The sequence below is a fragment of the Oryzias latipes genome, chromosome 9, assembly GCF_002234675.1.
Source record: "Oryzias latipes chromosome 9, ASM223467v1".
In the NCBI taxonomy this organism is placed as follows: Eukaryota; Metazoa; Chordata; class Actinopteri; order Beloniformes; family Adrianichthyidae; genus Oryzias; species Oryzias latipes.
The window spans coordinates 29,022,915-29,039,877 of record NC_019867.2 but is presented as its reverse complement, the minus strand read 5'-3'; the positions used below and the strand labels follow the sequence as shown (position 1 = coordinate 29,039,877).

The window sequence follows — 16,963 nt, the reverse complement described above, 5'->3', positions numbered from 1 at the left end:
TCGTACATCCTTGCAGGAAAAACGACATTTATTTCAGACCCTTTATCACCAAAACAAAGAAAACAGGTTTGACAAATTATGCTTTTGCATGCTTTCCTCAAGCTTTTACTATTTCAGCAGAAATTATTCAAAAGAGGAACTGGTGAGTTTACTGTGAGATACCTTAAGCGTCGTGTTCGTCCACATTTGGTGCTCTTTAGTGAAAGTGACAGCAGAACACGGAGCCAGGCCCATTCAGGACATGAGTGCAGAAGAAGCAGTGTGTCATCCCGTGCAAAAGTGATGAATGTTTAATATACTTTTTTTTTTTTTGCAGTTTTGGAGCCCTATGAAACAGAGGGATTACATCAACAGAAACAGACTCAGATTCACCACAAACAGGCCACTTGGGTCCAAATGTTAGATACGAATTCGTCATAACACGAATTTTAAGTCTGAACATCTGTCCCCGGGCTTAACTGTTAGCTACAACATGGTTATCTACTTAACTAGTTAGTTAGCAGACACAAGCCCACAAAGCCATGATGATGGTTCTGGTCTATGCAGCAGTAAGTCCATGTGACTGCTGCAGTCTGAAACCTACAGAACTGTGTTTGATCAGCAGAGCTACACATCGGTGCTGATGCTGTGGGACACCACCTCTTTCCTGGTGTAGGAACGGATCAAGTTCTGGTAAAAGTTGGCCAGGTCCACTGGCAGTTCCAGGTCCTGCTGCTGCACAGTCCTGTAGCTGATGCGGTGGCCACCGTTGCACAGCCTCTCAGGGTGCTGCAGGTAGAACGGCAGCGTGCAGCGAGCGCAGGATGGGCAGAAGGCCTGCGCACGCTGGCACCGGCGTGGAGGAGCTGGGGGGGAGTAGCTAGCAGGCCCATTAGCCTCGGTCAGAAAGGTCGGGGGATATGTCTCTGGCTCATTGCTGTGGTGCTCTGGGGTGGGAGGTGTGGGAGGAGCACACAGAGCCAGGGGGCGGGAGGGAGACATAGTGGTGAGCTCTGGTTCATCCTCCTCCCCCTTCTCAGACTCCTCCCGCTTGCAGCAGTAATACTGAAAAAAGACAAAGAGCTCAAATGATGGAGTGTGAAACAACATGTACTCAAGGAACGGTTGCACTACACTACTAAGAAAACGATGTGATTTAATACTGAAAATTGGTCAAACACTGCTCATGTACCCTAACCCAACTGAATAAAACTTTAAAAGACTTCTGACCAATCTCCTGTCTTCCCCCAAATAATTGTGTTAGCTCCAGCATGTCCCAAGTGTGCCAGAGTGGTTTTTTTTTTTAGACTGTCGGGTTCCTATGGTTAGGCCGCTTCGGGGCCTGGACCAATGGAGGAAACATCTAAACCGGACCAAGGAGATGAAGGACTGGACTGTTGGCCACTGGTACAAGGTCCTGTTTTCTGAGGAAAGGAAAGTGAGTCTTTCATTTGGGAATCAAGGTCCAAGGGTTTGGAGGAAGACTGATGAGGGGCAGAACCCAACCTGCTGGAGGTCCAGATTGAAAGTCAGTCATTTAGGCTGCAATGTCCAACACTGGTGATGGTAAACTCTGCTTCCTTCGATCCAAAATCGCTGCAACACTCTAGCAGAAAGTTCTAGAGGACTTCAGGATTCCTTCTGCTGAAGATCTGGATAGAGATGCAGATTTCAACTGGGCCCTGCCCAGACTATTGAAGGAGTGCAGATGGACAAATCATTTTGAAAATACTTTATTTTGATTCATTTGATGTCATAATAATCTCTGTTATTATCTTTTTTTTACAAAAACTGACAAGTAAATTGTGATTTCTTCACAGTTTTCAAATTTTTTAAAACTGTTTTTGTTGGGTTTATGAGCTGGAACCCCAATTTAAGGAAAAATAAACACTTGAAATTAATTAAACAATTGATAACACCTGATAATTCTTCCTCCACCAAATTTCACACTCGGCGCAATGCAATCTGAAATATATAGTTGTCCTGCAACCTTCAAACCCAGACTCATCCATCAGATTGCCAGATGGAAAAGCGTGATTCGTGCCTCCAGAGGAGGCGTCTCCACTGCTTTAGAGTCCAGTGGCGGCGTGCTTTACTCTACGGCATCCAACGCTTTGAATTGCACTTGGTGATGTGTGGCTTGGCTGCAGCTGCTCGGCCATGGAAACCCATTCCATGAATCTCTCTGCGTGCTGTACTTGGACTAATCTGAAGGTCACATGACTGTAGCAGTTGACCATGCAGAAAGTCTGGGACCTCTTTCCACTATGAACTTCAGCATCATGCTGACCCCTCTCCATCAGCTTACATGGTCTACCACTTGGTGGCTGAGATGCTGTTGTTCCCAAACTCTTCCATTTTGCTCTGATAGAGCTGACAGTTGACTGTGGAACATTTGGGAGGACATTTTACCACTGGATTTGTTGCAGAGGTGGCGTCCCATGACAGTTCCAGGCTGGAAGTCACTGAGCTCCTGAGAGCGGCTCATTCTTTCACAAATGTTTGTAAAAACATTCTGCGCGCCTGAAAGCTTGATTTTAGGCCGAGTGATTAGGACACCTGATTCTGATCATTAGAGTGTGTTATTGTGGACCTGCGACAGACAGGCATCCTGTCTAGGATGTCCCTTGCCTTTGTCCATGAGTGGCCAGGATAGGCTTCGGCAGCCCCGTGACCCCAAAAGGGACAAAAGTGGGGTTAGAAGATAAATGAATGAATGACTGAATGTTTAATAATAAAGAGTATGGTTACTGGAATGATTAAAAATTAATCATTGACATGAACAAATAATGGAAATACAGTGGGGCAAAAAAGTATTTAGTTAGCCACCATTTGTGCAAGTTCCCCTACATAAAAAGATTAGAGAGGTCTGTCATTTTCATCATAGTTATACCTCATTTATGAGACACAAAATGAGAGAAAAAAATTTAAAAAAATACCATTGTCTGATTTTTAAAGAATAAGTATTTGTTCAATTTGGTTTAAAGCCTGAGATCTGACAGAGACAGCAGTCGTACCTGTAATCTACATAAACACAGCACAGCAACGATGGTCAGTAAGATGACTGCAGCCAGAATACCTCCTGCGATGACCACGGTCCCGGCTGACATTCGAAATCCTCCCCATCAACCATCTGGGCAAGAGGAAACATTGAGGGCGGGGAGAAAGGGACATGGAAGAAGAAGAGGTGGAGAAAAGAAAAGAAGAAGGAAATGGGAATCACGGAAAAAGGATAAAGAAAAGAACATAAAATCAGAACAAGGAAGAGTGAGAAGGGAAAAAAACTATTTAAAGACATTGTCATGTATAAAGAATTGTTTTTTAAAGATTCCAAAAAAACAATAAATTAAAGGATTTACATTTTAAATATTGGCAACTTTAGGAGGCACATTTATTTAGAGAAAACGCAAACTTCTGATATTAGATAATTAAATAATAAAAGTTGATTGTTAATCAGCAGAGCTGATCCTGGCAGCATTAGTTCATATTACAGAACATAAAACGTAAACAGAAATACAGTTCAGTGTTAAATGACACATGTTATCAACCATGAGAGACACTGAGAACAGCATCATGAGAAATGACTGACTGGAAGAAAACCAAACCCACTTGTACCTGAGGGGTCCTTCTGGGACCTGCAGCACCCCCTACCTGTTTTTGAATGAAACTGCAAGACTTACTACATTTGATTAACTTCTAATGGGGAAACAGGTTCCCTCATTGCCTTCATCCGGACGTTACAAGTGATTGGACAAGACACAAGAAACATATATTTTGGCCAAAACATGCTAGCAAAGACAGCAAAAACATTAGAAAGCAAAACACGACGAACGGAAACAGTTAAAAACAAATGGAAAAAAATCATAAAAACAGCAACAAACAACAAACAAAAACACAACAGCTTAAACAACCAATCACTGACCCACCCCCATTAACGACTTTTTGATTCTGTGTTTTTACTTTCAGCACAACACAATCGATCACAAGTTCTATGCTGTTGTCAAAGGACATTTATGTGTGAGAAAGACAGCTCTCGATTGGACTTCACAGTGAAAAGGCCATGGTTCAAATCCCACCGGGGACCTTTTTTATGTGGAGTTTGCATGTTCACTCTGTGCCTGTGCGGCTTCACCCCAGAGTCCATAAAATGCTTCATGCTTCATAATAGACTGTTGAACCATTCTGTGGGTACCCAACAGTGGCTGGGATAGGCTCCAGCGACTTTACGTTAGTTAGTTAAACCTTTATTTCTCCAGGTAGTTCAATTGAGAACAATTTCTCATCTATAACGATGACCTGAGTTTGCAGCCACAATACAACAGAAGGACAATGTAATAGAAGTTACATACAATAGAAAATGACATATTCACACATCAATATTTACGATAAAAAGTCTACAGAAGGCCACAAGTTAATGTTTACAATAAAAAGATAGAAGGAGACCCATAAGAACATGTAAAAACATCTGCATTCATCACAAACCACATCTATTACAGATGTCTTAAAGGGGACAGTAAAAAGAATGAGGACCGGACAGATAGTGAGAAAATCAGTAGAACTCAAACTACGAGTGCTGGTAGAGATGTTAGGAGGGAACAAAGGTTATATGGAGTCTTGCCAATCAGAGTCTTACTCTAATGCACTGGGAAGTTGTTTGACAAGTGGGAAGTTGCTCCAAATATTGGTTATTTGAATGATTCCTTTCCTCTGCCTGTTCTTTGTTGCTTCTTATCAGGAGGAACTCATTTTTCTGAAATTAATGAAGCACTTTTTGGTGTTCCAACATTCATTATCAATATTTCTTATCATAAAAAAGATGTAAATAAGATTTCCACTTGTTTATTTTTCACGTTTTGTTTTTGTTTTCCTTTAAAGGTGTGTGACACATTTATGTGGGTCTACTGGATCAAAAGCGAAAAAACTGGAAGTGGTTTATTATTCAGTCTTTCATTGAAGGAGTCTCAAGATAAACCTGCAGACCGCTGCAGTCATGCATTATAGTCTATGCACACTGCAAACTCTATTACATTTGCAAAAATTCCAAACCTTGTTTTTAGATATTTAAGATATTTTACCAGGTTTAAAGTAAAATATCTAGATCTAGAAGTTAGGAAAATATTATCAAGATGAGTTAAAATCGCTTTGCTCCAGACTATTGACAGTAGAAACTTGATTTAAGACTCAAAACACTCAAATTGTCATTTTTGGATCAATTTTAAGAAAGTAATTTTAAAATTTAATAAAATATTTCAAAGTTAGACTGACATTCATTGTCTTTATAAACAAAAAATGACATTGATGTTCTAAGAATAAGTGCTAGTTTTAGATTTTAGAAGGATTTATTAAGATGGGCCAACTTGTATCAAGATGGTTTTCTCATTTTATTCTAAAATGAATCATTTCTACTTATTAGTTTAGTTTTTGTAACTGTAATCCAAATAAACAACAATTGGGTAATATTAAAACAAAAAAATAACAAAAAAAATTTGCTTAGAAATAGCAAAAAATATATTATTGACTTAATAAAGTTCAATTTGAAGTCATTCTAACAGCTTTTTAGATTTTTGTCACTTTTGTTTGTGTGGAAATTATTGTTTATACATATTGATATCTTATAATATTACTTTTTGAGTACAAATGTCTTGTTTTTATTTTTTTACTTCTTTCTAGTATTGTTTTTCTCTTTTTTTAAAGATTAGTGTTAAGTGCAAAACAATGACCCACAAATCCAATTTGAAGAACATTAACCAAATAAAACAGAAAAAAATGTTGGGTACTTTCAGAAATCATTTATTATTCTAGCCAGATGGCTTTTTAAACAGTATTTTTTCTTAAAGCCAAAAGACAAAATAAATTCTGACATGGACAAACACAACATTCTGTGTAAATGAGCACAAAGTCAACAAAAGATTCTTGAAGTTCTACAAATTACATGAGAACCACATTTTTGTCTTTCATTATTAACTCCTGCCATGTTCGATTCAATTACCTGGATCTCAGATGTAATCAGAGTATTCACTTGCACATAAGAAAACATGCAGGCCTCTGTGCTTTCTACAGTTCAATCTGACATGGAGGAGTTTTAAAAATAAACCTGCAGCTACAGTAGCTCTGACAAAAGACAGTGAGGGAAGGAGGTAAAATGAAGGTGAAGGGTCAAAGTATCGTGTCACTTCCTGTGTGGATGGGAAATGGGCTCATGGGATCTTGATGCATTTAATGCAGCCACCAGCTTCATAAAAGCTTTTTTATGTGGACACAAAATGCCAGTCATCCTGTGCTTCATATTTTTCACTTTTTTTTCCATTTTAATCTGGTGCTCTAAATGCATGGTGGGAGAAAAAGAATTTGGTTTACTTCACTTTTTTAGACGAAACCCTGGTTTACGCTGGACTTTGCCAATAATTCTTCTTTTGTCAAACTATTTGTGGAATTTTTCAGGAACAACGGATCTGGAATCACGGAGCCCCACACCTCCAGTATTTTCAAAGATATGGCACTGCTGTCCTCATCAACAGATGACCTTCAACTCTCACTTAAACAGGTTTGCAACCAGGTGAAAGCCAGCCCTCAAAATGTGTTCAGAGTCATCGTCTTAACCCGTAACCCACAAAGAAAGAACATACAGATAAAAAAAAAATAAAAAAGATCTGCTGCTCCTTTTAGCTGCAAAGAGCCCAAAGAGTCAATCGATTTAGTTTGCTGGTGTGTTCCAGGGATTGAGATAAGCTTTAGCTTCACCCCAGAGGTAGTGAGATGGTTTGGATGGACGGACGGACCGACAGAGAGCTAGATAGCTACCTACATAGCTAGCTAGCTAGGTAGGTAGGTAGGTAGGTAGGTAGGTAGGTAGGTAGGTAGGTAGGTAGGTAGGTAGGTAGGTAGGTAGGTAGGTAGGTAGGTAGATAGGTAGGTAGATAGATAGATAGATAGATAGATAGATAGATAGATAGATAGATAGATAGATAGATAGATAGATAGATAGATAGATAGATAGATAGATAGATAGATAGATAGATAGATAGATAGATAGATAGATAGATGAAAAGAAATACACGTCTTAACAGGTTAGAGAAATTTGTAATTTCTATATACAATGTGAACCGGCCCACTAAAGAGTCTGTGGGCTGTGGTTGCCTTCATATCTTTATTATTTCATGGTTGTGGGTCAAGTCCCACAAAGAAAAAGAAAAACACTCAGAGTCCACATCCTAATAAACACATCAGTTAAGCTTGAAAAGAGGATTAGTGTTGGTGTAGCCAAAGAAATGATGCAACATTTTTGTAGACCCCTCATGAACTGCTGCATGCTGAGTTTCTCCAACTCTATAGAGATACACAAAAACTTTTTTCCCCCCCAGTGGATTAGTGTTAGACCTGTTGATCGAGAAATTCAAAGTAGCTATTTGACAGTCTGAAACAACTGGATCACTCTTTATGTTGCACTTGAAGAAATTCAAGAATAAAAAAATCTCTGCTGTGTTTGTCTGAAATAATCACAAAACACCTTCTTGCAGCTTTGGGACCCCAGAGAACCACACTGAGAGCCGCTATCTTCAGACTGAGAAAACCTGGGATAGGAGAGAAGCTTTCCAGAAAGAGAACAGAAGAACTCCAAGAACACATCAGAAACTAATTGAAAAGTTCAACAAAAGAGCAACTCAGAAACAGCAAAAGACTTCATTTGATTCAGAATGTAGTGGACCAAAAAGAATACATAGTAAAACGCAAGGAGAAAAACCACAGCTTAGAGTAAGAAAACCCACAGACATCTTTAAGTTAAAAAAAAAACATCTGTATTATCTCTGACACCTTAAGATACATATAATGTGGACTGATAGGACAAAAGAGAAACTTTATGAAAAGTTACAATACTGTTACCGTTGACTGTATATGAGAACTGGGTCAAATGAGTGCGACATCACCTATAGAAAATGACTTACTTTAGGTTCCAATTCAATCAAGTCAGTTCCGTTGCCATTTATTCGCCTCATGGGCGTTGCCATGTTGGAACCAGAAATCATCAGTAAGCAGTGATTGTTCCAAGTCTGTTTGAGTCAACATTTCTATGGCAACTACAATGGCCAATCAGGAGTGAGCTTGTTGAAGGCTGAATCCCTACCATTTGAAAGTGAGCATGGAAAAATCTGTCAATCGCTAAGAACATTTGACAAGGAACCACATACTTTTATTGAGGCATCTGATTGGTTCTAACTAAAATAACTTTCAATAAAGAAAAAAATGTTTTAGATTAACAATAACATGTAAAAAAAAGGTGTCAGAGTAAGGATGGGTATTCTGACCAACAGAATGTCTGAGTAACAGTTGTTTATTGGATTATGGGATTTTGGCTTCTTGAAAGCCAGTAGGTACTTCCTGTTTGTAACACGAGGGCGTGGGGGTCACTCAGTCCAGTTCTCAAATACAGTCAATGACTGCCACATATGGAAGCGATTCTGTAGCATTATTAAAAATAAAAGTCAAAACCAGAAATGCTTTTTCATTTTCAAACTGTAACTGCATCAAATGACTCAAAATTAAAATGAAAAAGCATTCCTTCAAAATTCTTTTTCATTTTCTACTTAAAAACAGTGTATGAATGTGTGTGTAACTGGGTGAATGGGTCTGTGACTGTAAAGCGCTTTGTCCTTGTAGGAAGAAAGGCGCTATATAAGCATACGCCATTTACCATTTATTTTGTGTCACAATTAAAACGAAAATGCAAAGAGGGGATTGCATTTTCATTTTAACATCCACCCTGCGAACATTGTCGCATTATTCAATTCTATTTAGCATTTCCAGAGGGGAGGCGGGGCGATGACGTCAGTGCTATCTCCGGATGTCCGGCTGCTAAGAGACACAGACATGCTAGGAGCAGTGTGGCTTTGTGTTAGCGGCAGGGGAGATGGCTTTGTGATGGTTGTGAACTTCTGATGATTGTACACAGCTTTCGGGACTAAGTAGCAGCATTTCCGCCTTCTGCGGTCCTACTTCAGACGCACAGCGGACAAGCTTTTTTTCTTCGGACCGGCAGCTGCCTTCGTAAAGCGGAGTGTGAAGCTCCCGATCGCCGAAGGCGGAAATGCTGCTGAGAAACCATCATATGAATTTGTGTTTCCAGGCACATATTAGCCTAATGCTAACCCGTCTTCTTTCGGGTCCTCCTTGCAGCAAAGAAAAAAGCACTGACCGCACGGATTTAAAAAAAATATGTAAAAATAAATCGATCTATCAGTCTGGCTTAAGGTTTCAATCACAGCTTCACCGTCACTTTGTGTGCTTGGTGACATGAGTGCCATCGATGTAGAAGGAGGATTAGGCTCTATCATTTTCATAACTCTTTGCATTGCTAAAAAAACTATTTTAATAAATTGGAAAAGCAAAAAAAATATAAATATAAGTCAACACAGAAATCTGCTGCTTGATCATATCAGCTTGGAAAAAATGTCAGCCCAAAGTTCAAGTAACTTCGAAAGAATTCGGTCTCTCTGGTCTCCCATAGCTAACTCCGTGACTTAGGGGGTGGGGGGGGCCTGGTCGTCGCTGCTCCTTGCCCTTCTGCCGTGGGCCGGGGTGGGGGTCGGGGCCTCCGGTGCCTGGCGGGGGTTGTTGGGGGCTCCGTTGGTCGGGGGATCGGGTCCGGCGCCTGGGTGGGGCGGGCTGGGGCGCTGCGTGGTCCTTTGGGCTTGGGTGTGGGGGTGCGTGGTGGGGGGGTGGGGTGGTGGTCTGGCCTGGCTTGGGGGGGTGGTCCCTTTGCCTGTGCTGGGGGGGGTTGGCGGGGGGCGCTGCTCGGGGGGGGGGCCCAGCGGCGCTGGATGGGCTTCCCATCTACGCCTGGGGCTGGGATCGGCCCTTCCCTGGCTCTGGGGCGGGACGGGACAACCCTCTTGGGGCCCCCGGTCGCTCTGGGTGTCCTCCGCTTCGGCTGCGGGGGTCTTGTAGGCCCTGACCTGTGGGGGGCATTCTGGGGGAGGGGGGGGGTCCACTATTGGTACGGGGCAGGGGGGGTTGACGGGTCGGGGTCTCCGCTGAGGCCATCGGCGGTTTCCCCGGCCGGTTGGCTGCCTCGGTCCCGTCGAGGCCTGACCAGAGCTCTTCTAGGGCCGGCGTTTGGGGGTGGGGTCCTGGGCTTGCTCCGGGGGGGCCGGCGCTTTCTGGCTCCTCTGTGTGGGGGGGGTGGTGCTGGGCCTGGGGTGTCGGCGCCTCCGGGGGTGGGGCCCCTGGGCTGGGTGGGCCTGGCCCCCTTGCTGGGGGGGGGGGGGGGGGGGCGGGGGACAGCTGTTTGACCACCGGGGGACAGTCTATCAGTTGTCCCCAACTTACCCCCTTCCTCATATAACCTCATAATAGGGTGAGGGGGTGGGGGGCTTAGCCTGCGATGAGCCTTGGGGGGGGGGGTTTACTAGGCAGTGGCCCCCCTCCTATGGTTGCCGTATGGAGTGGGCCCCCCCTCTTTCGGTTTTACTTGCACCTTAGACATGTAGGGCCCTTGGTAGGGGGGGTGCTTGGACATCACTGCCAGCAAGCAGCGGATGTCCTCCTAGCACCCTACCCGCCAATTTTAACCGCACCTTAGACATTTAGGGCCCCTTGGTGGGGAGGGTGAGGGGACGTCACTGTGAGTAATCAGGAGATGTCCCCTTAGTGCCCTACCCGCCAATTTTAACTGCACCCCCCTTAGTACACACACTCCTCCCCCCTCAATATATACATCCCAACATAAACACACACACATGCACACACACACCATCTCAAACACACATACACGCACACACATTTTGCAAGGAAGGTGGGACCTGGGTCCATCTGTCCCCTGCCTCTTCCCTGGTGGGGGGTGCGGGCCCCTTTGCAACGGCGGCCGTGTCCCCGGGGTGCCGGCTTCCTGGGCCCGGCGGTGCTCTCTCCGCGCGGTGGGGGAGTTCACATTACATCTGAGCCGGGGGTGTCTGGTCCCTGGGGGGTGGGTTCTGGTCCTTGCTCCTGAGTGCTGGGCCCCGCCAAATTTCCAACTGTGGCCGAGCCTGGTCGGGCCATATTTATAACACCCCTTGTGAGCCCTCTTTTTTTTCCCCGGGGTTCCCCCCTCCTGGGCGGGGGCGGCGGGCCCCCTGCCTCGCTCCTCCCTGGACCAACCGTGGGCCGGGCGGATGGCTGCCTGGAGTGCGGAGCGGGTCTCCCTTGGGGGGTCCTGGCTCGTACCTGGGGTTGGGGCGGGGGGATGCCCGGAACTCCTGGGTGGTGGTGGGGTGCTCGTTTGGGGCTGTGGGCGTCCTTCTCCGGTGGGGCTCTGCGTTGGGTTCTCCCGGCGCGGCGGGGGGGCTGCTCTCCTGGTTGGGCTGGGGCGGCGCTCTCTTTCCCTCCGTGCTTCCCTGGCCTCTGGCTCTGGGGGCCTTGCGGCGGCCCTGCTGGCCCTGGCCTGGGTGGCGGGCTTGGTCGCCCGGGCGGCGGTTGTTCCCTGCCGGTTCCCGTGTGGCGTTGGGGGGATTCCGGCTGCCGCTGCTGCTGCGGTGGGGGTCTTGGGGTGGGGATGGCTGGGCACTCTCCCTCCTTCTTTTCACGTTCCACCATCCATTTTAGAAGAACATAAAACCTCACCTGAGCACTGGTGTTAGCTCACCTTTGCACTAATAGCTTGCATGACTGAATGACTGAAATGTTTCACACTAGTTGGTTTTAAGGTATAAGTATGCGTGTGTGAACACTATCTATTTTGTGTACATGCCGACAGGTGGACATTTTTGCAGCTAGCAGGTGTGTTTATAACATTTGAGTGTGTGTGTGGACGGGCCCCGCCCTTTTTGTACTGCATTTGAACCTTACCATAATGATTAACAACCAGTAAACTTGTTGCTGTATGCTGCTTCATGGTCTTATCCCCCTTCCCCTCCTATTATCACCCCCTACCCCCCCCTCTCTCTAGCGTCCCTCTCTCTTCTTCCCCTCTTTCCTTTTCCGTCCGGTCCAACACCAAAGATTTTCAGACATGATTGAAATTAATAAAGTTTGGCCTCAATTACAAAAGGGGTTTATTCAGACATACCTTTGGTTTGTCAGAAGATTAATAACCCCTCTTGTTAAAGCAAAATATGTCCAACACAAGAGGCCCTCAGCTCTCGTCTGTCTGCCCAGCTGTTGGACAGGACAAGTTAAAAAAAAAAAAAAAAAATATGAGCGAGGAGGCCATTAATAATAGTCATAACTGTAATAAAAGCACATTTAGAAGATAGTTTCCTCGCACTGAGTGAGTGTTGGTCCAACCAACAAACGTTTAGCATGGCGAATTCTGCTATAGCTGTTGATGGGACTTCAGCTGTAATCGAACAGCAAAATCAGCGCAAAGCTGAAAATAAATATGTAAATTTTGTTCTGGACACCACTGGAAACACAAATTCATATGATGGTTTCTGAGATCGTACCAGCACTTCCGCCTTCGGCGATCTGGAGCTTCACGCTCCGCTATGCGAAGGCAGCTGCCGGTCCGAAGAAAAAAAGCTTGTCCGCTGTGCGTCTGAAGGAGGACCGCAGAAGGCGGAAATGCTGCTACTTAGTCCTGAGAAGCTGTGTACATTCATCAGAAGTTCACAACCAACACAAAGCCCTCTTCTCTGCTGCTAACACAAAGCTACACTGCTCCTAGCCATTTCAATTGTCAAATTAGACATTTCTAAATGAATTTTGCTACACATTTACTAGAGAACCTTTTCAAAATGAAATGTCAAATATCATTTTCATTATCATTTTAATTAAGTGACAGAATAAGCGGTTTTGAAGAAGAAAAATGAAAAAGCATTTTGGCTGATTGCTTCTTCCTTTTATTTTGAGTCAAAAAATGCAGCTTCATTTTGAAAATGAAAAAAGCATTTCTGGTTTTGACTTTTATTTCTAATTATGCTACACAATCGCTTCCATTGTTACAATTGGTCTAAAACAAAAATCCATCCCACAAAAAGCACATTCAAAAGCCACACTTCAAAGCAACAAGGTGGTGGTGGGAGTGTAGCTGTGTGTGTGTGTGTGTGTGTGGTGGGGGGGGGGGTCTTCCCCTCCAGCATTTTATGAGCTCTGACTTTGGAGCAGCAGAACAGAGATTCTAACTAGGTAACAGTTCCAGGTGTGCTAACTTAACCCTGACGCAAATTGATCTCATATTTACCAACAGACCAGAAAGAATTGCAAAATCATTTAACATGTTAACCGGTTTATCAGACCACAATTTAACTCTCCTCTCTAGAAAACTCACTAAAAAGCGTTTCCATTCTTGTGCTGGAGTCAAAGAAATTATTACAATACCTAAAAATAAATATCAAAACTTTGTAGATGAAGCCAATCAAATTCAGTGGGACAACATTTTACCATCAGTTGACACTGAGAATGATGGCAAACTATTCCTTAAAACACTTGAGAGAACAATTACTGAATTCACACAAAAACACGGTTCCATGGATGAACTCTGACATCATAAAACTCATGAAAGAACGAGACCAAGCCTTAAAAAAATCAAATAAAACTAAATCAACCCATGACAGAGGTCTTTTTGCCATACTGAGAAATAAGGTGGTAAGATCATTAAGGAAAGCAAAAGCAGATTTCTTCCTCACAATAATTGAAAAATCCCATGGAAACTCTAAAATAATATGGAACCAGATAAGAAAAATGACAGGTGATCGCCCCAAAGAGCAAAACATTCTAGAAATTAAAATAAACAGACAACTAACAAACAATGTTCAAGTCATAGCAGAGGCATTTAACCATTATTTCATTGATTCTGTGGCCAACATAGCGAGCTGTTTCACACCTGTGGAAACCTACAATCTTTCAATAGACGCAAGCCAACCAACATTTAGTTTCACAAACATCACAGAATCCGATGTATCACAGACCATCAATTTACTCAAACCATCCAGATGTAAAGACATATTTGGCTTGGACACAGTGATGCTCAAGGACCTCTGTTCATCACTGACATGCCCCATTACCAAAATTATCAATCTATCCCTCTCACAAAAAAGATTCCCAAGCACTTGGAAACCAGCCATTGTCTCTCCCATTTTTAAGAGTGGAGACCTTCATTCCATGTCCAACTACAGACCCATTAGCATTCTTCCGACAGTGTCAAAAATTGCAGAAAAACTGGTAGCTAAACAAGTTATAAACCACCTCGACACCACACTCTATTCTCTCCATCCTATGCAGTTTGGCTTTAGAGCCAATTACTCCACGGAGACCGCTACCTGTTTTTTCACTGAAAATATCAGGATTTTGCTGGACCGAGGGGGGGTTGTAGGTGCTGTTTTCCTGGATCTCAAGAAGGCTTTTGACACTGTTAATCACAAAATCTTACTGTCAAAATTATGCAATTTTAACTTTTCTTCTGATGCACTGCAATGGATTGACTCTTACCTCACTGACCGCTCCCAACTTGTCAAAGTCCAGTCATTTAAATCTGCAGCTCTCAGTCTGCCAACTGGTATTCCACAAGGATCAATTTTGGGACCTTTGCTATTTTCATTGTACATTAATGACCTTCCATCCAGTTGTCCTGATGTTTCTGTGCAGATGTATGCTGATGACACTGTAATATATGCTCATGGCAGTAATTCCTCTCAGGTGTCTGAGAAGCTCACCAATGCCATGGTTAACATCACAGCTTGGTTGAAATATTCTTGTTTGCAGCTAAACACATCTAAAACTGTTGCAATGTTTTTCACCAAGTCCAATAATAATCTCACTGCTGAACCAGATGTTTTTGTTTCAGGAGAAAGGCTACAGATTGTATCAGAATATAAATATCTGGGTGTCCTACTGGATTCAAAGCTGTCTTTCAAATCACACATCAAAAGAGTCTGCAACAGAATCAAATTCAACCTCAGTAATTTTAGACACATTCGCCACCAGATGTCCACACAGTCAGCAAAAATGTACATGCACTCTATGATCCTCTCTCATATCACCTACTGTTTGCCTGTCTGGTCACAGGCGTGCAATACATCTTTAAAACCTGTCCAAACATTATACAAACAAACTGTTAAAACCTTGGATAAAAAACACAACATATTTCACCATTGTACAATATTACAAAAAAATGGTTTACTGAGTTGGGAAAACATGGTCAAATTTTCAAATCTCTGTCTCATGTACAAAATCCTTCATGGCTTATCATCCCCTCCTCTTCACCAGTTTATTAACATCCGGACAGCAGATCACAGCAGAACTCTGAGTGCAGTCAGAGGAGACTGTATCATTCCCTTCAGAAAAAGCGTTTTTGGTCAGACTGCTTTTTCTGTTAGAGCTGCTACTGAGTGGAACTTCACACCTGTTAGTATCAGAAATCAAAACACATATCATTTATTCAAGACACAATTAAAGAAATGGCTCATTGACAATCAGAGCTGTCAACACTGAGTACATTTCCTCTCACTGATCCTCGCTACTGTCATGTCTTTTATGTGCACGTATGTTCTTACATTTTTCTGATTTTGGATTGTTTTATCACTAATTTTACTTTAGGTTAACTGCTTATTTTATTGAATGCATTGTTTAATATATATATGTCATGTTATGTAAATATGTAATTTTACTTTGATCTTTTAGGGTGATTTTTAACATCTTCCCAGGGACTGCAGATGAAAAATAGCCCTTTGGCTAACTCTGGCATATTGACAGAAATGTTCATTAATATGCGCTGTCCCCCCTATTCAAATAAAAAATGAGCTGAAACAAAGATTGATAATTTGACACATAAAGAGCAAAATAAAGACTCACAAAACACAAACTGATGACAAAAGAGAAGAAAGAAGCATGTGGTCACACTACCAATGGCCTGAATAAGGCTGATTGGATGCTGAGTGTATATGGCAGTTTTTATTTTTATTTCTCTTGCTTTGCTAATTAAAGATCTAACATCTGAGACAATAATTATAGTTTTTGGTCCACATGAACGCATCATCTTTGAACAAAAATAACACCTTTTCTCACGCGAATTCTTTAACGTTCATAAACGTTTCTTTCATTTTTGTATCCATTTTGTACACTTAGAAACACCTCCACTGCGTGACGTTTGCGCGCTAAAAGTGTGAGTTTGGTTGACTCCAAAACAGATCATCTTACCAATCACACCGGTTTGTGGATCATCTGCCAGCTGCGCGCGCACAGTTCTAGGGCTGCAGGTTTGACATGAAGATCAGAGAGAGAAGGAACGAACCAGAAAACTCCTGAGCTTTGATCCAAGAGCACAAATCCGTGCGGGGCATAAATTTCTTTGTGGAACTCTGTTCTTCTTCTCTCCGCAGAAATCTGGTCTGAAAGGATTTCTCCAGACTCCCTGGAAGAGCAGAGCAACGTTCCGGGAGGATCCCTGACTGTCCTGCGGGGCTCTGCTCATCACCTGGACGATCCGCTCTCACCCTGTCTGTCTGTGATGCGCTCTCCGCTGTCCTCGCGCGCCTAGAGCGTGCGTGGCATCAGCGCGCGTGGCAGATTCAGAAGACCCTCGTTGTTCATGATAAAGTCTGCAGGAACATGGATGCATCAGTGAAACCTCAGTGTCTTTAAAGTCGTCATAAATGTTTATTTTTGCAGCTCATCAAAAACACAAAAACGTTTTGAAGATCAGAACTAAACTAGATTTTGTTTCATTTTCACCAAATAACCTTTTTTTTTAAATAAATTCTCAATAAAGCAGATTTACTTTACTTCAGTTTATTTGTCTCTGTGTCAATGTAGTTTTTAAAAAATGTGATTTTATTCACATGAATGTTTTATTTTTGTGAAGTTTTGTGTGCAGAATCGTCGCAGACTGAGAGTCAGCACGTCTGAAGAGAGGATCGTGAAATCATTACATTATCTAACATTCTGGTATGACTGGTTTCTTTTCTTGAATTTGACCAAAATTCTCCAGTCGATTCAATAAATTACATTTCAACAGCTCAGGGTTTTATGCAATCCAACAAAATCACAGCTTTTTTTGTTTGTTTTTTGTTTTTGA

General features: G+C 42.8%; 1 protein-coding gene across 1 annotated transcript; it reads right to left on the bottom strand.

The window, feature by feature from the left end:
• Positions 1 to 299: 299 nt before the first annotated feature.
• Positions 300 to 16,688, bottom strand: fam163b (family with sequence similarity 163 member B). Its single transcript, XM_004072804.3, has 3 exons — positions 16,087 to 16,688; positions 2,997 to 3,112; positions 300 to 1,044 (listed from the first exon to the last, which is right to left on the bottom strand). The coding sequence occupies exons 2-3, from the start codon at positions 3,087 to 3,089 to the stop codon at positions 607 to 609; spliced, it is 531 nt and encodes a 176-aa protein (XP_004072852.1). The 5' UTR covers positions 3,090 to 3,112; positions 16,087 to 16,688; the 3' UTR covers positions 300 to 606.
• Positions 16,689 to 16,963: the final 275 nt, after the last annotated feature.

Excerpts from the sequence above, each read along its gene's own strand:
- fam163b (XM_004072804.3), bottom strand. The coding sequence starts at position 3,089 with ATGTCAGCCGGGACCGTGGTCATCGCAGGAGGTATTCTGGCTGCAGTC. Across the intron at positions 1,045-2,996 it reads TGTGTTTATGTAGATTACAG|TATTACTGCTGCAAGCGGGA; the intron begins GTACGACTGCTG and ends GTCTTTTTTCAG.